Source organism: Melopsittacus undulatus, chromosome 12 (assembly GCF_012275295.1).
Source record: "Melopsittacus undulatus isolate bMelUnd1 chromosome 12, bMelUnd1.mat.Z, whole genome shotgun sequence".
Taxonomy (NCBI): Eukaryota; Metazoa; Chordata; class Aves; order Psittaciformes; family Psittaculidae; genus Melopsittacus; species Melopsittacus undulatus.
This window is the reverse complement of record NC_047538.1, coordinates 14,413,461-14,434,671: the sequence shown is the minus strand read 5'-3', so window position 1 is coordinate 14,434,671 and position 21,211 is coordinate 14,413,461. Positions and strand designations below refer to the sequence as shown.

Below are 21,211 nucleotides of genomic sequence, written 5' to 3'. Positions count from 1 at the left end.
CTGAACATGTAGGAAAGGGTGTGTGATCCAGTGGTTGGAGAAGAATAGGCTGAGAGAGGGGTTTTTCTGGTTTCCAAAGCTGTTCCCCAACTATATTACTTATTTGCTAGAGTTTATGCTTTTGTAATATTACTAGTTTTCTTCTGAAAGATGTGGCATGTGGAGAACTGAGGGATTTAAGAATTAGTACTAGAGTTGGTTAGTCTTTCTCTGTCTATGTGGAAGCTATAAAAATAGAAGCTAGTGTTTGGGTAGAAGAGTTTCATAACAACAGAATCCGAGACAGGTAATTGTGTGACCAAGAGATGCAGTCTGAGATTGGGGAGGACTGAAAAACACAAAATGAGAAACCAAAACAAAACTTGCTTCAGATCATCAGCTAATGAACTGTAGCAACCTGGAAGGAATTCCCCACTCAAATCAGTTTTGCCTCGTTGGCATTTGCTGTGTGATATTACTTAGCTTTGAGCATTTGGCATATCCTGCTGGATTAAGTGTCCTTGGTATCACTGGTTTGTTATGGCTTGATAACTCCCATATACACTTTTAATAGGCTGGCATTTCTGTAATTAAGTTGCTTTCAACTCATAGTCAGCTGTATATCTTAACAACTGTAGTTTTTAGAAGGAAGTTATTTGCCGTCTAGAAGAGTTATGGTTCTTTTGGCATTATTGCATTCTCTTGGCGGTAAAACAATTCACGGTGTTGCTGCTTGTTCTCTAATTCCAGGAAAGCCAATATTTTCAGTGGACATTCATCCAGATGGGACCAAGTTTGCAACAGGAGGACAAGGTGGGTTTGCATACTGACAGAAGTTCGAATTTTGGGCTACAATAATAATCTTGTGCCTTCACAACACTTGAATCGGTTTGACCCTTTTGAAAACACATCATTTATCTCTGAGAAACAGATCACTGCGTAAGTCATTAAAATGTATCGGCAAGTGCTGCTGTTACTGCAGAAGGCAGGGTTATGTTTTCTGATGTACTCATCCTTGTGGACATCATTGAGATAGACAGAAGCTGCAGTAATTACTTGTGGCCATACTGGCCAAATTTCTTCTTTGAAAAGAAACTGAATGTGAAGTTGGGCTTTTTGACCTGCTAAACATTAGAGCTATTGGGACAAAAAAATCCAATTATATAAATGGAATAGCTTAAGAAATAGATGCAAAAATATTATGTGGATCACAATAGTGAATAATTTTATGTTGGCTACAATAATTGCAATGTCAGATTTGAATCTATCTTTTCTCTTTTAAAATACAATCTTATTGTAAGTAGTTCATCCCTACAGTTGCCATCAGTTGTGCACAGTATCATTTTTGAACAAAGCTGTATAACTTTATTTTTAAAGAGCTTCAAGACAAATAAACCACTTCTGGCTTGGTGTAATTATATCCGAATGGCATCTGTATTCAGATGCTTCCGGTAATGCCTCAATTTTATCTCTGTACCAGAAAAGATGCTTAGGTTGAGAAGCCTTTTAAGTACATATTTAAAAGGGGTGGGTGGGCTTCTTGTTCTCTTACAGGTCAGGATTCTGGGAAAGTTGTAATCTGGAATATGGCTCCTGTCCTGAAAGAGGAAGATGAAAAGAATGAAAATATTCCCAAGATGCTTTGTCAGATGGACAATCACTTAGGTAACAAAGATTATTCTTTTTTTGTTTTCCCTTTTTTTAAGCATTTCACGTTTTACAAAAGTCCTGCCCTTTTCAGTGGTGATGAATCCATACCATACAGCAGAGTGGTCTCATACTTTGCTTGTATACTGGTTTAGATGTGCAGCAGGAAATGTTGAGAAAATGTAGGAAACTGTACAGAGAAATAGTTACCTTTGGAAGTCTCCCTGTGAGCTTTTTCCAGCTGTGGCCATCAAGTAATCGATAATGCACATTCTGAGGAACTGGGAAGCTCTGAAGGAAAGGGAAAGAGAAGAAATAAGTATAAAAGAAATGTCATATGAAGTATCCTGCTGTAGTTCTAAATTATTCTGGATTTATTGCACATTACATTTGAAAGAAGTATGGTTACCTGAAAAGCTGTCCCTTCTTCAAGATGCATCATCTTCAAGATACATCGTCTCTTTTGTGGCCTCTTAATCCTATCTCATTTACCACAAGCAGTTTTCTTTGTCAGATGAATATTAATCTTTCTTCTTTTGAGCTACTTCTGGTGAAGCTTTTTTAAATAAGGAGTAGGCTTTTAAAATAAGAAGTTCCTCAACTGCTGCTGAAAGATAAGTACTAATTCATTTATCTAAAGTAGGCAGAGTGACTGCTACAAGTGGAAAAAGCACGCTTAAATCCTAACTGTTTCCTGTCAATTTTTGGTTATTACAAACTCTGCCCCAGTCCTGAACTGCTTATTCTCATATTTCATCTTACAAACTCTTTTTCCTACATTTCAGCATGTGTGAACTGTGTGCGATGGTCAAACAATGGAGTTTACTTGGCTTCGGGGGGAGATGACAAGTTGATCATGGTGTGGAAACGAGCTGCGTAAGCATATTTCTTCCTTCCTGATTTTATGTTGTATTTTAAATAGGTTACTCTGTCACATCTCTTAATGTTTCTTCCCTGTGCTGGTGTTTTGTAAGCTCACTGCTTCTCGTGGTGCATAAGGAGCTAAAACCTGGTATGGGAGATTTGACGTCCTGTCTCTTGGGCTGGAGTCTGTCTGCCTGGGCAGTCTCTGTCCTACCAAGGAGCTGAGGCATTTTCTTCTCTACTTGAAGAAAGCTTCCTGATGAGATTTGAAGAGTTATCTTAAATGTTTTGTTGTTTTTTTTTTATTATCTGTAGAAATTGTACCTTTTACTGAAGCTAATTTTTAATAACTGTAATTATTTTCTGTTAAAAAAGAAAGTGTTTTTTCCCTTCAGTTTTCATTGCAGGAATAATTACCTGTAAAAAAGAAGTGTACTGTGCATCTGATTTTCTTTAGCAAGAAAGTTTGAAGAACTTGAGGTTGTTCTGTTGATAACTTTCTCTTTTTTAATTAGGTACATTGGACCTAGCACTGTGTTTGGTTCTAGTAGCAAACTTACTAATGTTGAGCAGTGGAGGTGTGTATCGATTCTCAGAAGCCATTCAGGGGGTAAGTTAGAAGGTGCTGAATGAACATGGTTTGCATGTATTTGGGGGAAAAAACCCAATCTAACAGTCTTTTCAGTTTTTCCTCCAAAAGTACATATTGGTGGCAAGTCAGTCATTTCTAAGAGTATCAATGATAATCTAAAAGAAAATGTCATTTTTAATCAAATGCTGATTTTCATACAAGTCACTTCAGGCAAAGTAGCAGAAACTTCCAGCAACTACTGTAGTAGAAAAATTAGCAGCTAAGGAACTTCTGTTTTGCCGTTTGGTAGCTTAAAAATAAATCTGCATAACAGAAGCTAAGCTGCGTTTTTATTTCAGTAAATGTTCACACGTGCAGTGAGTAACCTCCTGGTTAGCAAAATACAAACTTTTGTAACCCAAAGAATATTAATATTTATTTAAGAAAAAGTAAAACTGAAGAAGAGCACTGCAAAAGATGAATAAACTAGATTTCAAATGTGTTTTGCACCTGCTGATGTGAGCTGCGATTAAAATAAAGATTAAAATCACTTTCATCACTCCACGTGTGTTGGAATAAAGTGAGTGCATTGCAACAGCTGCTGTTGCTTTTTCATTCAAAACAAGACAAAGTACTTTATACAGGCATTAGTACTTCCTGTCATTGCTAAACATTGCATTCTTTGCCCTGGATTTTGTTGTTGTTGCTCCCCATTGGGCACTGTTAAAAAGAGCTCCCTCCCAGCGAGTGCTGCTGTGTGCTTTCTTACCTTCCACTCTAGTGGAATCATAAGTTCTCAGTGATTGAAAAGAAGTTGCCACACCAGTTCTTTTAAAAGAGATTTTTGGGATTCTCTGGTTACCATCATGTCCTAACTGAAAACTTTTTGTAACCAGATGTCATGGATGTCGCGTGGTCTCCGCATGATGCCTGGCTGGCATCCTGCAGTGTGGATAACACTGTTGTCATCTGGAATGCTGTCAAATTCCCAGGTGAGAATTTTTACGTTTCAAATGTGTAATATGTAAAGCTTTGTGGTAAACTCTTTGCCCCATGGGTGCTTTTCACTGAATGTGAAAATCAGCAGGTGGGAATGGGTTGTCTGTCTTTTGAGATGACATTCTTACAATCTGGTGACACAGTCCTCCTTCCAAGTTTGGATGGCAGCGAGCAGTGGATGCCACTCTGCTGCAGACAGCAGCTACATTCAGGTTGCTAATTTTACATGAAGGTTGTCATATGTATTTTCTCTTGTAGCTTTTCCCCCCAAAATCCGAAATAGAATTTGAGCTTGATAATACATCTATATATGCATATATGTATTTTTTTTCTTGTTACCTTTGTACCCACAAGATTTTACATTCATTCACCTTTGGGGTGGCATTATTTTATTTACCCCATTTTAAATGCCGCTGCTTAATAAGCAGTGGGACATTACAGGGTGAAGGGAATGACTAGCGGAGCCTCACAGTAGCAGAAACTCTCAAGTCTTATATTTGATGGCCGTTTTCCTTCTTCCATTGCTGTAGTGTTGGCAGGTCACACAGTCCCAAAGTCTGTTTCTCAGGGATAAACAGTGGCACACTGAACAGCTTTAGCTGACCTGTGAGGGTCTGTGGCAGTTAGGAAGCATGTGCTTTTATTTGGCTGCTTCTCACCATGTAACTTGATGCAGGCTAAAACTCCCATTCTGTGGTGCCTAGTCACTGTGTTATGTTTTAGTGTTGCTTCCAATCCAGATACCAGAGTTTTTAGACATTCACACTAGCTGTGTAGCTTGTGCAGTACTCTCAGCCTCTTCTCTCATAGTCCAATAAGGAAAAGATTGACTGAAAGTAGGTTACCAGGTCTGCCAGGTTTGTATGTCTGTTCAGCTGCGTCTCTGGCTTAGATCACATTTGCTGCACAAAGCTGAGTTTGTGATAATCTTTGGGTGCTGGGGAGAGGATGAATGTTTAACTGAAGTTCCAGTTAAGCTGCTGCTTTCCATAGCTTGCAAGTGCTATTCTGAACACCTGGGGTTCTGCTGGTGTTTCTGCTCTGATCTGTTTCTTGTAAAGAACTTTGCACTCTTTATGTTGTTTGTACATTAAAGGAAGTTATATTTGATAATGCCCTTTCCAGAAGATCTTGTAGGTCTCCTCAGCAGTCTGTCATAAAGGAAATATCAGTAACTGTTCCCTGTTCTCAATGTTTGTGTGCACAGAAATTCTTGCCACTTTGAAGGGGCATTCTGGCTTGGTGAAAGGGCTGACCTGGGATCCTGTTGGGAAATACATTGCTTCTCAGGCTGATGATCGAAGTTTGAAGGTGTGGCGGACCATGGACTGGCAGTTGGAAACCAGCATCACAAAACCCTTTGATGAGGTACTCCAGAATGTGTGACTATTCAAAGTGAATTCCTACAGAATGAACAAAAATGATAATATCTCCGATTCTGCACAAACATTAATTGATTTAATAGTGCTGAATTGAATGAAACTATCAGATGACAGGCTCTAAAGGGGAGAAAAAGAGCTGCCTTCTCACACAACGTGATTAAAGTGAGGCTCTCACTGCCATTGGATGTTGTGGATATCAAAGGTTTATTTGGGTTATGTAAACAACTAGGTAAATTCCTGGAAACAGAAAGGTTATTCCAAGGAAATACTGGCACACTAAGTACACTGTTCTTACCTTCTTCCTTTTGCATCCTCTCCTGCCCATTATCAGAAACAAGATAAGTATTTAGGAGGGATCTTTGGTCTGGCATCATAGGGCTGTTATGTGATGACTTTGATCAAGAGATCAAATTTCTGGGGACAGAAGTTGGTGCTTAGTGAGTGGAGTGTTTTGCAGGGATCTTATGGTATTGTGATTAGTGCAGTTATTCTTCATACAGAGTGTAAATGCCTAAATTCATGTGTGAGCTGGTGTTGCAAGTTGAAGTCTCACTGTTAGCAGTCGGTGTGCTGCAGCCTTGTCACTAATTAAGACTCTGAGTGTACAGTATCCAAAAAGACTTATGTTTTGTTTCCTTTAAAAAAGTTCTCTGGGTTCCTTTTTCCCCCTTTTGGTAGGGTTTCATAAGTCACACTAGATCACCTGTATAAAATACAGCTGAAGTACTGAGAATTGCATGTAATGACATGCTTTTATAGTCACAAAAGACTGACTTTGTAATCATATTCCCTAAATCTAAAACTTGAATAGCTTGTATTAAACATCCGTTGTTTGCCACTTTTAAAGCTCTAATTCTTGTTTGGTTTGGGCTTTTTTTTTTTTGTCAGTGTGGAGGGACAACTCATGTGTTGCGACTTAGCTGGTCACCTGATGGTCACTATCTTGTTTCTGCTCATGCCATGAATAATTCTGGACCTACTGCTCAGATCATTGAGAGAGATGGATGGAAAACCAACATGGATTTTGTAGGGCATCGGAAGGCAGTTACAGTAGTGGTGAGTGATAGTAATTTATCCCTGAAGTAAAACTTTTGATAATTTTATGCATAAAGGGGACAAGAGGTGAAGATAGGTGTCAAGATTAGTAAAGCAAACCCATGGTAGTGATGAAAAAGTGTCAACTTTACATGTTGGAAGCAATCAGTTTGCTCTTGTGATAAGAGAACTGGACGTAGATGAACAAAGTAAGAGGGTGAGGGTGCAGGAGCATGTTAGTAGCTAACCACACTAGCTTGGTTAGCTGTTCAGTGACATGATTAAAGTGACTTAGGTTTCTAGTGGCTTCCTATTGCTAGTAAAATTATTATTACTTACCATGCCTGTCAAGGCATTCAGAAAGCCTCTTCAGAAAGCAGGTGTGCTTTTGTCAGTGCTCTCATAGTCTGGTTGAGGACTTTGCTTCTATGAAAAGTGTTGTTTTTTTTCACTCCTAAGTGGGAAACTTGCTCTTAAAGCAGATCTACTAAAACGTAACTACTGTAATAATATTTGGGCATCTCATTGGTGCAGAAATTCAATCCGAAAATCTTCAAGAAGAAACAAAAGAATGGGAGCTCCACCAAGTCAAGTTGTCCTTACTGCTGTTGTGCTGTTGGTAGTAAGGATCGATCTCTTTCTGTCTGGGTAAGTGGGTTTTTTGCCACCCTGGAACTAATGTGGTTATTTGGATAACTTTGGGGTTTAGCACAAAGGTCACATGTACAGCATTAGGTCTTATATCTAGGTTAATGTTTAGGGTTTTTTCTGTCTGTTGTTACAGTATTATCTGGGGGGAAGGTAGTGTATTGGTGTTAGTTCATTTCTCTAAAGCCAAGAGCAGTGGCAGAATATGTTGTTGGGGGGAACTGTTAAGAGAAATCATATGTTACCTCAGTAATAAATATAATTCAACCCTATTTTCTTCCTATGTGTTTTACTCATTCTCTGTATGAGTCTTTTAAGACTACTGCTTCACCATGTTTAGCCCACCTATTAATTAATCACTCTTAGAGTCTACCTTTGTTAGTCTTGCTTTTATGGGTATGAGGAGAATATAGCAAGCACAGGATAGCTGCTTCTGAGCAGCTTATCTTTCTGCTTTGTTCTGACTTCATTTCCTGGCTTCTCTTTCTGCTGTTGAAAGAGGAATGTGAAAGTGAATGAGCTTTTTAAGTATATTTCTGAGTTCTCAATATCTAGTTTGGGCTGTACTGTAAAATTTACACTAAAATTGTTATTCTGGCTAGGAGAAGAGTAGCTATTCCAACACTCAGAAATGCAAGACGGTTGTTTGGCAACTGGAAAGGACAAGGAATAAATTTAACTGATTTGTAGAGCTTTGTGATGAGAATGTGCCAGAACACACCAATTGCTAACTGCTAACTGCAGTCTACTATTTATAGATTCCAGTGTGATATTTATCCATTAATCGTTAAATGTACAACACTAAATCTGTTTCTGGCAATGCTACCAGTGCATACCCTTATCAAAGTATCACTCTCAGTATTTTTTACTTTCTATTTATACTATGGTTTCATTTAGGGTGACTGTTGCAGTTATCCTAGGTATTATAGAGATGCAAAGTTGCAGGCAGTCTTTGCCCTGAAGACCTTAATTGTTACACATATAACATAGACTATGGAAGCGTAAAAGAAATAACTACTGAAGGTGACTGCTACACTACATCTGTGAACCTTTGAGCATGAAACATCCTATACCACATTGTCTTCTGCTTTATTTCAGTTGTACTATATACCATAGATATCAAGACCTTTGGTTTAAGATTAAAGAGCTTAGAATGATTTAGAGCAGGTTACTGGGGATTTTCATATTCAGTTCTTTCTAAGCTGATTTATAAGTATAGAGGAATCCTCTTTAAGAATAATGGTGAGTCAAATTCCCTTTGCTCTTGATAGGCTTCACTTATTTAGACAAGTGAATCTGAGTGAGGACATGGAAACCTAATCTGTTTTCTGTCTTCCTCTTGTGCTGGCAGTTTACAACATTCTTACCTCATTAGAGCTTAGAATAGAAGCTGTCTTTAGCATCTGTGAAATTACTTTTTAAGTGGTAGAGAGTGTTCTATTACTCCGATGTAAAGGCAAAGTTGGTTAAGAAATTCAGTTGGTGTTCCAGAAAGGAGGTGAGGGTTGAGTGTCAGCTGCTATTCTCCAAAGCTTTTACTGTGCCAGTAATGGAATGGGTAACTAAGTGCTTCAGATATACCACAAGGCATACAGCTGTCTTCCGGCCAGGTCTTGTTTGAATGTTGTTACACTCTAAGAGAGTGTTAATGTGGTAATATCTGTAGCATAGAACTTAAATTTCTGAGTGTTGTTTTTTCTATTTTAAGCTAACGTGTCTGAAACGCCCTTTAGTTGTCATCCATGAGCTGTTTGACAAGTCTATCATGGACATCTCCTGGTAAGTTGATTTCTGCTGTTGGTTACAGAAGCCAGTGTGTTGCTATCATCTTTAGGTATATGTATTGACTGGAAATTCCTTAAAACAGTATAGATAGCAGCTTTAGCTAATGATTTGGGTTGGGCTGGACAGCCCGCTTTCCCAGCAGTCTCCTGTCACATATCTTGTTTTCCTCTTTCTGCTGTTAATGGTACTCCCTCCTGCTTTCTTCTAAGGCCTCATCATAAAAAGGCAGAAGTCCCTAGTTATAGACTGCATATTCACTGCAAGTGAATAGTAAGGGAGAAATAACTATGAGACCAGTCAGTGAGTGGCATTAAAAAACCACTCTGCACCTATACATCAGGTGATTTACACAGTAAAGGATTCTGTACAAGAAAAAAATAGTATTTTTTTCATGACAGACATGCAGCTGATGACATGGGTTGTCTTAATAGCTAGAACAATTTTGGTGGGTTTATGCTGTAAATGTTAAAGCTTACAATTGTATAACAACTTGTTTTCTGTGTGTGCTGTGGAGTTTGCCATGAAGTTTAGTGAAGCATGATAAAAATTTTTCAAAAGCAAAATATTTTTCTTTCTTTAATAGATGAAGGCTAGAAAGCCAGAAAATGGAATATTTCAGGAGAAGCGCTGCTATTGTTGTAGTACAATAGCTTTGAATAGCTTTGCTTTTCTGTAATGTGTTTTATTTTATTTCTCCATCTGCAGTTTGCACATTTTCTCGTGGTGTAAAGCCATTGGCAGTAATAACTGGTTAACATTTTGCAATTTCTGAGGAAATGGTTTTGTGGGATATTTGAGAGACAAAGGATCATCAGGAAACTTATTTTATATCCTGTTTACAAATTGAAATGGATGGCTAAAATGTCAGTAATATGGAATGTTCCCAGAACCATGCTCCATTCTGAAAACAGACTGAGTAAATTCAGAGAAATCTGATACTATTGTTATAGCTGTCTCATTTCTATTTTAGAGTTTCAGACTTGGATGCATCATCATAATATCTGAACATGATTATATTTTCATGGAACAATTGCTTGGAGCCAGAGGTCAATAGGAGCTCAGCAATTTTGTCTGCAAACCAATCAGAGAACTCTCAACAAGATTTTACCATTTTCTGACTTGGACCAGTATTGGTTAACCTGTCACACAGTGCTGAGGCCAACTTCTCTGGATGTGGTGCCATCAGCCAGCACAAAAAAAAAAAGGTGTTTTCAAACACCTATAGTCATGATTCATGGAATATATTTTTAAGCCTTGCTGGACTAGTTTGTATAGGACTTAAGAGTTGTGCTTGCTTCCCTTCCTCTTCCATTCTCTTTAACAAGTCATCTGTATACCATTGTGTTGCCACCTCTTGAGCTTCGTAATTGGAAGTTATGGGGTTATTGGTCAAAACTCAGCAAGTACTGGGTTGGGTTTTTTTCAAACATGCAGTGGTAGGTTTCAACAGAAGATTATAATTTCTTTAAGACTAGAATGTATAGTTTCTCCTCTCTCTTTTCCATCAGGAAAACATTTTGAGACTTCCAGAAGCAGGTTATAATATATCTCCACATACAAGGATGTGCAGTTTGCTTAAAAATGCAAATAATGAACAATAACAAAATCAAACATATGTTCTTGCCCGATAGAGTTGCTTGGACTGCTCTTACACACAGCTTGCTTTCTTATTGCTGTCACTTCAGATAATGATGATGAAGAGGCATTTACCCAACTTGTAGAGCTGCTGCTTCTTCAGCCTCATCTCTTCTCCTTTCTATCTTGTTTATTTAGACTGTAAACTCTTTATAGTGGACTGTCTGTAACTTGTTGCTTATGTGTGATGAAGCTTCATCTTCATGGGCCCCAAACATCAGTTTATGGGCCTTAAAAGAAGTATATTGATTGCTTATCTGCTGAAGGCCTCTTTCTTCACCCAGTTCCATTAACACAAAGTTATTCTACATTTTTTGAAGCAAATACATTTATAATTTTCTCTCACTGTTCCCTGTGACACTGTTCTGGTTTACCCCTACAGACAGGTTTTCATAGTGCTAGTCATGCCATGGATAGCTGTATGGTTCTACTTCTACCCTTTTGTATGTGGCCTCCAAAGGAATACTGGTACATGGACTCCTGCTGTCCATTACTCTGTCTCTTTACTGCCCCACTTGTTTGGTTTTATCAGTAGTTGCTGTGATGATAAATCTTATACTAAGAATTTTGTTGAACAATTTATTGTATTGCCCCTTTGCATCAATGAAAGAGATTGAAAACAAAAATGAACCTATATTTCCTTCAGGACCCTTAATGGACTTGGTATCCTGGTATGTTCCATGGATGGATCAGTGGCATTTTTGGACTTTTCCCAGGATGAACTTGGAGATCCACTCAGTGAGGAGGAAAAGGTACAGTAAGCACTCAGAGATTCTATGATCATATTTAAGGGATGTATTGATGCCATTAAGATACTGAACTATTTATAGAAGTATGTAGTGACTGATTTCCATATTACAGAAAAATGTGTTCTTGTCTACTTTACAAATCATTAATAAAGAGTAGTCAAGAAATGAATTTGTGGTATTAGTTTCTATTCTGGAAAGAAAGTCTATTTGGAAAACATCACCTGCTTACATATCATTATACAGTTGAAGTAATTATTTGGTGAAGGAAACAAGGAGTGGGTGCTTCAAAACACTTCAAAATTACTCTTTGACTTGCATATATTCAAGTCTTTTTAAACTGATTGCTGTTGGCTGTTTTTTCCTCTCGTTGCTATTGAGCAACTAAAGTTTTGAATTCCAATTATTTTGTGTATTGATTTAGTGTTAGCTGAAATTATAAAGTAGTGTTTAAAATATAAATGTATAAATGATAAAGAGGGCATTTGCATTTTATGGGTTCCATTGCAGTATTCTATCCTACACAACCAGCGACGTCATGCTAGCAGTCTGTTGTGGTTACAGCACTGAACCCGGGACACAGTCGTAGTCACTCTTTTTGTGTGATCCGTTTGCCCACAGAGCAACATTCATCAGTCCACCTATGGCAAAAGCCTAGCTATAATGACTGAAGCTCAGTTGTCTACCACCATTATTGAGAATCCAGAGATGCTCAAGTACCAACAGAGGCAGCAACAGCAGCAGGTGGAGCAGAAGAACGCGTCAATTAGGGAAGCATCTGGGACTGGGACAGCGGCTCCCAAAGTGGCAAGCATGGTTAATGGGGAGAGTTTGGAGGACATTAGGAAGGTAGGTGTTCTTTATAGGGTCAGGTACCAAGCAGTTTGATTTTTATTATAATCAAACTGCTTATGATAAAATCAGCTTCTGCTTCCTTATATGTGTTGAATGGAACCTTTCAACCCATGAATGGTCCAGTTCATATTACTGGGACTTGTTGAAAAGTTAAAAAGCTTTTAAGCAAAAGTAAGACTATGTGGAAAAAGGCTTGTGGGTAATTCTGTCATGGGTGCTAAAAACGGGTGTGCAGAAAGGAAACCAAAGGTAGGTAGTAACAGTCAAACTGTAGAACTGTGCTTCAGTTTCTCAATGAAGGAGGTTGAAAGCATTATTTAATTCTCTCCTAAACACAGAACACAAGTTCTACTGAAGGATTCAATGCACACAGATGAGAATATTTTGAACTTGACTCTCTTAATGTGGAAAGCAGATTATATTCTCCACAAATGCTTTTTCTACAGATGGATAGATCTAGGATTGGAAATGTGTTTAAATTAAAAACAATGTATATTATGGTACAGCCAGAGAGCAGTAAATGGAATTCTGTTGTACTCTGTACTCTATGAACTTCTACTTAAAAAACACCTGTTACTGGTAGAAAAAAAAGTTGTGGTATTAAAATACACTTATATTTATACAAATGCAAATTGATTCTATTTATGCAATAATAGTATGTTTGGAAGACAATATGGAAAATAATCTCTATTAATATATTCTTAGTTGAGGAACATCTTTCATCCTAATACACCTGTTCATGTCAGTTGGAAAAAACAAAAAGAAAAAAGTATTTCCTATTTATCAGAAATTACAATGAAATGTATTTCCTAACAGAATCTCTTAAAAAAACAAGTTGAAACACGGACAGCAGATGGTCGGAGAAGGATCACACCTCTCTGCATAGCTCAGCTGGACACTGGGTATGTTTAGAAGTCATCTTTTAAATCCTTCTTCACCTTTTTATCTTCGTTCTCTTTGTTCTGATGCAAAGTCACAATTGTGACTTACTTCAGTCTTAGGGCATCTTAAAGCACTTGCTGGAAATACCTTCTCTATATTTACAGAATATAGTTTTGACCTGTGTTCTCTTACCTATTAGAACTGAGATCTTATAGCTAAGGCTAGTTCTCCTTATCTGCCCTTATAGGTGAGTGAACAATAATGTATTGCACCCTCCTATTTGCATTATTAGTGGCTTTAGTGTCATCTGTATGTGAGAAACAACTCTGGAAAGTTAGGGGTTGGTGGTTTATTTATGTTGTATATGAGTATCCACATGTGGAAAACAGAAGAATGGAATAAATAGTTAAAACTATCATTTTTCGATTATTTTAAAAGCGTTTTAGAGAAATACATTTGTTGTCTTTTTGTTTAGGGATTTTTCTACAGCATTTTTCAATAGCATCCCAATATCTGGATCTCTGTGTGGCTCGATGATGTCTTCTCAAAGTAACCAGCAGCTCATGTCATTAGATTCTAATGCAGCAAATTCCCTTAATACTTCAAAGCCTTCTGTAGAGCCAACAGCAGCAAGTATAAAACCAACAGATGATGCAGCCAATAAAGATGGGTCAGTATCTGCAGTTTTGTTTTTCACTTACATGACTCTGTTTAGTTTAAATTTTGTTTACAGTTCTGTAAACAAGCAATCATTAAAGGCGCTTCCTTACTTGTAAAACTTAAGGAATCTGACATTCCTGAAAACATCCAGGTATTACTAGTATCTGGTTACTTCAAATCATGATAAATCAGTAATGAATAAATCAATATGCGTAGTCCTGGAAATGATCTTCAGTGCAATGAGGTATGCAGTTGATTGCTAATGCTCTAACAAAGGGACTCGCTTATAGATTACTGGGTGGCTAGTCATAAATAATAGAAGGTTTTCAAGCAGGGGAACTAAGGAAGTCTGCTTTCTGTCAAATGCTGGCTTGTAGATCTCTTTTCAAACCTGGTAGTGCTTCTTTCCTGTATAACAACCCCATCAGAGTACAGTGATGTTGACTTGTCAGTGTGCATAAGCTGATTGGCCAGTGTGCCTGTCTAATTAATTAATTTTATTTGCTTTTCCTTTAGTGGTAACACTGACTTGGTCTCTCCTCCGCAATGTATTTTTATAGCATTTTGAAGAGCGCAATGTCATTGGAACCTCTACCACTTCATCACATTTAGTTGAAATTGGCCACAGATTAAAGAATGAGTGGGTAGACTGTGAGAAATGATTGACAGATTAAACTATTAGGTCTCCTTTTCTTTGGAAATTGGAATTCTAACAGCTTTTTAGTACAACCATCAGTTATCTTAGAGACATTCTTTCTTGCAATTCATCCTGAATGAATTGAAAACTCTCTAAAGTAAACAGTTATTCAAATTACAGATCCCTGGAATGCTTTAATGTGGGGAAGACACATTCCTTTGCCTTAGAGTTATGCTTGGAAATGCCTAATAATTATTTTGGATTCTTCATTAACAAAATCAAAACCTGGCATGAATTGTTCCAGCCCAAACTGATTGATAAACAGTAGAATATAATCTTGTGATGGAAAGTATTTGGTAACCTGAACAAAGGGTAAAACCCCAGACATCATGTAAAATAGCAATCCTTTCCCTTTGGGTATATAAGTAGCAGCTCAAAATATAATTTAATTCCTGAATTAAAAATACATAATGAATGAAGTAGGGTCTTTTAATCTAGATATATCTACGTGGCCACATGAAGCTCTTAGGTCTGAGATGTACATAAACAGCTTTTGAGAGCAGACAAAGCTTGTGAGATACTGATGCATGAAAGGGGAAAAATCTCACAATAATTCATGTGTGTACTTGAATTGAAAGATTTTCAATATGGTTTCTAGCCAGTGTAATGAATGGTAGCTAGTTATGAGCAGTGCAGTTTACCAATACTAGATTTCTTACAAACTTTGTTTTCCTGTCACTTTTATTGACAGTGTAAATGCTACCTCTGCCTCAGCTGCTCCTTCTGCATCATCTTCCTCTGTCTTGACAACTCCATCCAAGATTGAACCTATGAAAGCATTTGATTCTAGATTTACAGAACGATCCAAAGCCACCTCAGGGACTGCTATTGTAACAAATACAAATCAGACTGTTGTGGACAGGTAAGACCTACCTGAGGGGGCTAGTGGGGGATAGTAATGCAGAGAGTTAAAACGCTGATTCTCTGTGGTGTAGATGTCATGGTACTGGCACTCTAGAAATTGTCTTGGGTCTCTTCCACAATTGGAAGGAAGAGAACAGCTGCAAATAGGTAAATGCTTTGCTGGCATTATCCCTTTGTACATATGTCTCTGACATTTGGGATCAAGCAGACTATTCAAATAATTCCAAGTTAAAATGTTTGTTAGAAGAGGCTGTGTGTGTGTGCACGCCTCTGTGTGGCTGCATGCATCTGTGCTCTTTAGAAGACAAAAATAGCCAGCCTGCATCTCTGTACAAGAGTGAGATTTACTTCAAGGTAAATTACCGTTATATATCTGCAGACAGCTTAGAATCATCATTGCTGCAGTTGTATTTCAGTTTTATGCCTTGAAGGCATGCAGAGAAGTCACTTTGATTTTAACGGGGTTTGGCTATAGATCCACATGATTTAAAAAACAAAAGGCAGCCTTTGTTTGGTGACACAGTGTGTTATGGCATAAGTATTCCTGCTGCACCAGAACAAACGATAATAACAGTAGCAGTCTTGAGAAAGTAGTATGTGATTCCCCAACTTGTTACCAATAAAAGATGTTTTTACTAAACACCTAGATACTTTTATGTCACAGGGTTTAGCCATATGATGCAAAAGAAATGCTGTGTTAAATTACTCTCATAATTGCTTCTAGTGTGTCAGTGAAGTATGGATAGATGTGTATTGTTTGGCATAATTCAGATACCAAAGAGAAAAAGTTTGGATTGTGTAAGGTGTTTTTAGGAAGCTGAGTGTTTATGGAATAAATGTGGCAAAACATTGTAGTGAGTTAATAACCAGTTATTGGGGAGGGAATGGGGAGAGTGTGGTGTATTTTAGGGTGCAGTGGTTAACAAAAGAGTTCACAGGGATTTGTACTTTGCTTTCTTTAGTTATATTGTATTCCTGAAATTGAAAATGGAGCAGTGAAGTCATTTACATGGTTCACAGATATGATCTTACAGTAGTCAGAACTGAATAGGACAACTGATCTTAAGGTCCTTTCCAACCCTAATGATTTTATGATTCTGACTTTTGCAGATAGACAGCAGAATGACAAATGAAGTTCTGCATGAGTAAGCAGGAAGTGCAATGTCCACTGGAGAGAAAAAGATAAACTATTCTTGCATCTTACAGAGAGCTGATTTATTTGTATCAACCCAGGGGAAGAGATATGATTGTAATTGGAACTGAATGCTAAAATAAAGTTACTTGCAACTTAATCCAGTAGCTAACTGCTATTTTTTGGGTTTTTTTTTAAAGGAGAGAATATGCCTGATCAGCTTACATATATATTGCACTCTGTGCTTTGGCAGGGGACTTGCCAAGCCTCTTTGGCTTCCTTCTCTTGCCTTTGTGCATTTTGCAGTACATTCAAAGCAAGCTAAAATTTATCTGCTTATCTGCAAGAATACATACATAGGGTACGTGCAGCGTTTGGAATCAGCTTATATAAAACATGAAATATATTTTTTTACTTTTTCAGACTGAAGGATCAGAATTTAATTAAAGACAGTAAGCCCAAGGACATCTTGGAGAGCAGCAGTGACAGCGAAGAGAAGATTCCAGCTGCTAAACCACTCAGTGCACCCAAACGGAAACTGGAACTTGAGGGAGAAACAGTAGAAAAGAAGAAAAAAGGAAGGCCTCGGAAAGACTCTAGACTTGTACCAGTAACTTTAACTGTTCAGGTGAAATAAATAATATTAATTGTGGCTTTCAATGTTCATTTGATAAAGTCGGTACCACATTGACTTGTTCCATCAAGTCAGAGAAACTTAAGTTGTATCAGTCCCTCAGAATTTTTAGCCATCCCTCTTCTTTGCCTTTAAACTTAACTCTTATTAAAATTTAAGATTTAAAAAAGCAGATGCACATGGAGGGCAAATGTGTCCATCCTTTATATAAATATGCAGCTACTTAGGAAGTGGTACCAGCATGCTAAGTAGTGGTAGCCTGCCAAATGACTGTATACAATAAAACGCAATGCTGTCAGGTTTTGATGTTCATTGATGGAGAGTGGCCCAAGCACAAGAGTGTGACTTGGATATGATGACTTAAATGGTTATGCATTTCCTGCATATTGTGAACTGTGCATTACTAAGTTCCATTAGATTTTCCACCATTTTAGGCCATACAGATCCCTCTGTTTTCAGTATTTGGAGCTTAGCTTTTCCATGCAGTATAGCAGAATTCCCATGAATTAACTGCAGCTGAAAAGGGGATGGGGGATGTAAAAAAACCCCACCACATCTGGTTTTGTTCTGTTGTTTTGGTTTTTTTTTTAATTCTTAGAAGGTATATTAAAAAACTTATATTTATACAAATAGTTGGGAAAATATTAATATTTGCAATTGGCATTATTTGGAATTTAAAAAAAAAAGCTTTCAAAACAATCTAGAATATAAACTATCTTTGGTTTAACCTTTTTTAATGGAAAAAATCACTTTTGCAATTTCTTTTTCCAGTCCCCAGCTACACTGGCCTCTGAGAAGGATGCTGCTTGCATCGCTGCACCAGCATTAGCACTTAAACTGCCAACCCCAATCCCACAGAAATCGTTTACTTTGCAAGTAAGTGGACTATAAGGGGAAAAAGCTTAATACTTAAAATAACCTGTTTTGAGAAATATCATTAATTATTCAGACCCTTTGTTAAATTAACATTTGAATATGTATATTTGTTCAAGCAAGATGATCTACTTCAGCTTCTAAGGATATGTCTGTATGAGAAAAGTTAATGGCAAATCAGCTAAAAATAAGACACTTCTGAACTAGCAAAACTTCAAAGAGGAATACTACTGGTTCATCATTCCCTCCTCCTGGTTAAGCAAAGTGTGTCGTAAAGATCAGAGTCTCCAATGGGAGTAACTGCTGTACTGTTACAGTTGTGTTGGTACTACACTGCTGAGGAGGAAGAATGAGAGGCAGCTCTCTGGAGGGGCTCTACACTGGCAAATAGGATTACTTTTGGCATTTCTGAAATAATTATTCTGCCTGTTTAGGTTGTGCTAGTGTAGTTCTAATTGCAAGATTGCAGGGAGACTGGGCACATCTAGACTTGATCTGGTGCCCTTAATTAGGAAGCACAGACTAGCACAACCTTTCTTTATCCTTATGCCCTGAATACAAAGAATTATTTGTGTTCTAGCCAAGACTGATATTTAGAGTTTTGCTTCTTTTGAAGTACCACAGTACCTTTTGAAGGCACTTTAAACAGAGAATGCCATACTTAAATCTGTACTTAATGACAGAATTAGACTTCCGGAGGGCTGACTTTGACCTGTTCAGGACACTGGTTGGGAGAATCCCTTGGGAAACAGTACTGAAGGACAGAGAGGCCAAGGAAGGCTGGACACTCTTCAAGAATGGCATCTTCAAGGCACAGGAGCAGGCAGTCTCTGTATGCCAAAAACAGAACCAGTGGGGAAGAGACCAGCCTGGCTGAACAGGGAGATAGTGCTGGAACTCAGGGGAAAAAAAGAAAGAGAACCTGTGGAAGATGGAACTGTTGACCCATGAGGAGTGCAAGGATGTTGCTAGGTTAGCAGGGAGAAAATTAGGAAGGCAAAGACACAGCTGGAACTTAATCTGGCCACTGTTATAAAAGATAATAAATATTTTTACAAATATATTAGCAATAAAAGGAGGGACAAGGAGAACCTCCATCCTTTTACTGAATACTAGGGGAAACCTATAGACTAAGGATGAGGAAAAGGCCGTGAGGTACTTAATGCTGCCTTTCCCTCAGTCTTTAATAGTCAGACCAGCCCTTCAGTCCCAGAGGAGGGCAATGAAGTTGGTGAAGAGTCTAGAGAACAAGTCCTGTGAGGAGCAGTTGAGGGAACTGAGGTTATTTAGTCTGGAGAAGAGAAGGCTCAGGGGAGACCTTAATGCTCCTGAAAGGAGGATGGAGGGAGGAGGTGGTTGGTCTCTCTTCCCAAGTACCAAGTGATAGAACAAGAGGTGACAGCCTCAACCTGTGCCAAGGAAGGTTTAGATTGGCTATTAGGAAAAATTTCTGCACCAGGAGGGTGATCAGGCATTGGAACAGGCTGCCCAGGGCAGTGTGGAATCACCGTCTGTGGAAGTGTTCAAAAATCGTGTAGATGAGACCCTTGGCAACATGGGTTAGTAGTGGACTTGGCAGTGCTGGGGTAAAGGTTGGACTTGTTTATCTTAAAGGTCTTTTCCAACCTCATTGATTCCATAATTCTATGATTGTTTTGGATCTAATGGTAGTATTTTGTAGCTCTTTTCGTATTCCGAAAGGTATTTTGATTTTTGTATTTCAGGTATGTTCAGATCCATCAATGTACCTTGAAGTGGAGAATGAAATAACCACTGTGGGAGGTTCAAAGTTGAGCAGGTTAAAGTGTAATCGAGAAGGAAAGGAATGGGAGACCGTCCTCACCAGTCGAATTCTCACTGTAGCAGGAAGCTGGTAAGAGTATGTTGTGGAAGCAGATGGTTCTGAAGGGCAGAAAATGTTTCTAGGGGTATAAAAGTATACTTTACAGAAGGTTATGCCTAAACCCATATATTTGCAAATAAGTACAGGCTTTAAAGATATTCTCATCTACTTATTTAGAATAGTTGATTAACTGGATCACTTCTTTTAGGGATTTTTGTGATTCTTTATTCTTGGCTCAAAATACCGTATTTCTCTTCCAGCTAACCTGGTCTAATACATTGATGCTCTTAAACTTACACCCTGGGGAGATTTTTGTAGGGATTCTGACTTATTTCTGTTGACTGTTGCTATTTGCTGGTTTTATCACTCCCCACTGTGAATCTTACACAATCTTTCATAATAAATGTGTTGTGGATAAAAATATATACTGTGTTTAGTCTTTAGATCAGTTTCACTCCTAAGTATTAGTTCCGTCTTAAAAGCATTCAGAATTCTCATTAGCCAGTTACAACTATTTTCCTGTATTATTTACATTTCTCCTTTATATTTCTTCATTAAAGTTGATTAATTTAGCTACTAAAAATGAAAAATCTGAAATGGGATATTCTGTAACATAAAAGTATTTTCCTGAGTCTTTTGCTATTTTTTCCCCTTCCTGTTTTCAACTTTGCTTAGTTCAACCTCAGAGTTTAAGCCAGGGCCATGTCCAAGTCTGAAAAAGATGATTTTAAAGCTAAATACAAGTACAGGCTTGAAGAAGAGCTTGTGTATACCCAGAATCTTTAACTATGTCCGTTGGCCTAATAAAAGATACTGTCTCTACATGCAGACCTTCTCTTATCCATCTCCTTAGATGATCAACATTATAATCAGTTTAACAGCTGTAATAGTTACCTTTCAAGGAATTAGCCCAAGTTGTATGATAACTTAAGAAATCAGTGTGGTTTCATGCTACTTGCATTTGACAAAATGTGATGGTTTTATTCTTTCTTTCTTTCAGTGAGATTGTAAGCGTAGCCTGTGAGAAACGAACATTGTCAGTATTTTCAGCTTGTGGTCGTCGCCTTCTTCCTCCTATTATATTGAATACACCCATTTCCACCCTACATTGCACAGGTTCTTACGTCATGGCTCTCACCACTGCTGCTACTCTCTCTGTTTGGTAAGTACCATGTTAGGCTGCAGCAGCTGGCTGGGCTGATTTCTGTAGTAACTAAACAGTTGTGTCCATGCATTGCTGTTGAAACTGAGGCTTAAACAACATCAGGTCTGAACACAAGTCTGCTTTTGGATATAACAGCTAACAGGGTAGGACTTGAATCTTGCTTCTTCTCTGTTCTAGGACAGTCCATGATTTTGATGTTAGAAGGAAGATAAAGGATCAGCTTGAAGTTACTAGTGTAAACAGACTCCCTAGGACAGACTTGTCATGCACATGGACTAGATTAAGGAGGAGGGAAAGGAGAAATATGGATACTTC

General features: G+C 38.0%; 1 protein-coding gene and 1 long non-coding RNA gene across 2 annotated transcripts in view; one reads left to right on the top strand and one right to left on the bottom strand.

Moving 5' to 3' along the window:
- HIRA (histone cell cycle regulator) overlaps positions 1–21,211 on the top strand; it is a 37,567-nt gene that overhangs the window by 7,087 nt on the left and 9,269 nt on the right. The window contains exons 2-19 of the mRNA XM_034068278.1: positions 730–792; positions 1,534–1,644; positions 2,412–2,502; positions 3,006–3,100; positions 3,958–4,053; positions 5,268–5,428; positions 6,331–6,498; positions 7,012–7,125; positions 8,834–8,904; positions 11,192–11,297; positions 11,913–12,140; positions 12,963–13,048; positions 13,504–13,698; positions 15,077–15,247; positions 16,805–17,009; positions 17,787–17,891; positions 19,613–19,761; positions 20,732–20,893. Coding sequence (XP_033924169.1) covers positions 730–792; positions 1,534–1,644; positions 2,412–2,502; positions 3,006–3,100; positions 3,958–4,053; positions 5,268–5,428; positions 6,331–6,498; positions 7,012–7,125; positions 8,834–8,904; positions 11,192–11,297; positions 11,913–12,140; positions 12,963–13,048; positions 13,504–13,698; positions 15,077–15,247; positions 16,805–17,009; positions 17,787–17,891; positions 19,613–19,761; positions 20,732–20,893 — 2,377 coding nt within the window. The remainder of the gene's footprint in view (positions 1–729; positions 793–1,533; positions 1,645–2,411; positions 2,503–3,005; positions 3,101–3,957; positions 4,054–5,267; positions 5,429–6,330; positions 6,499–7,011; positions 7,126–8,833; positions 8,905–11,191; positions 11,298–11,912; positions 12,141–12,962; positions 13,049–13,503; positions 13,699–15,076; positions 15,248–16,804; positions 17,010–17,786; positions 17,892–19,612; positions 19,762–20,731; positions 20,894–21,211) is intronic.
- LOC117436847 (uncharacterized) overlaps positions 1,836–21,211 on the bottom strand; it is a 29,705-nt gene continuing 10,329 nt past the window's right edge. Inside the window, exon 3 of the long non-coding RNA XR_004550171.1 lies at positions 1,836–1,917. This is a non-coding gene — a long non-coding RNA (uncharacterized lncRNA). The remainder of the gene's footprint in view (positions 1,918–21,211) is intronic.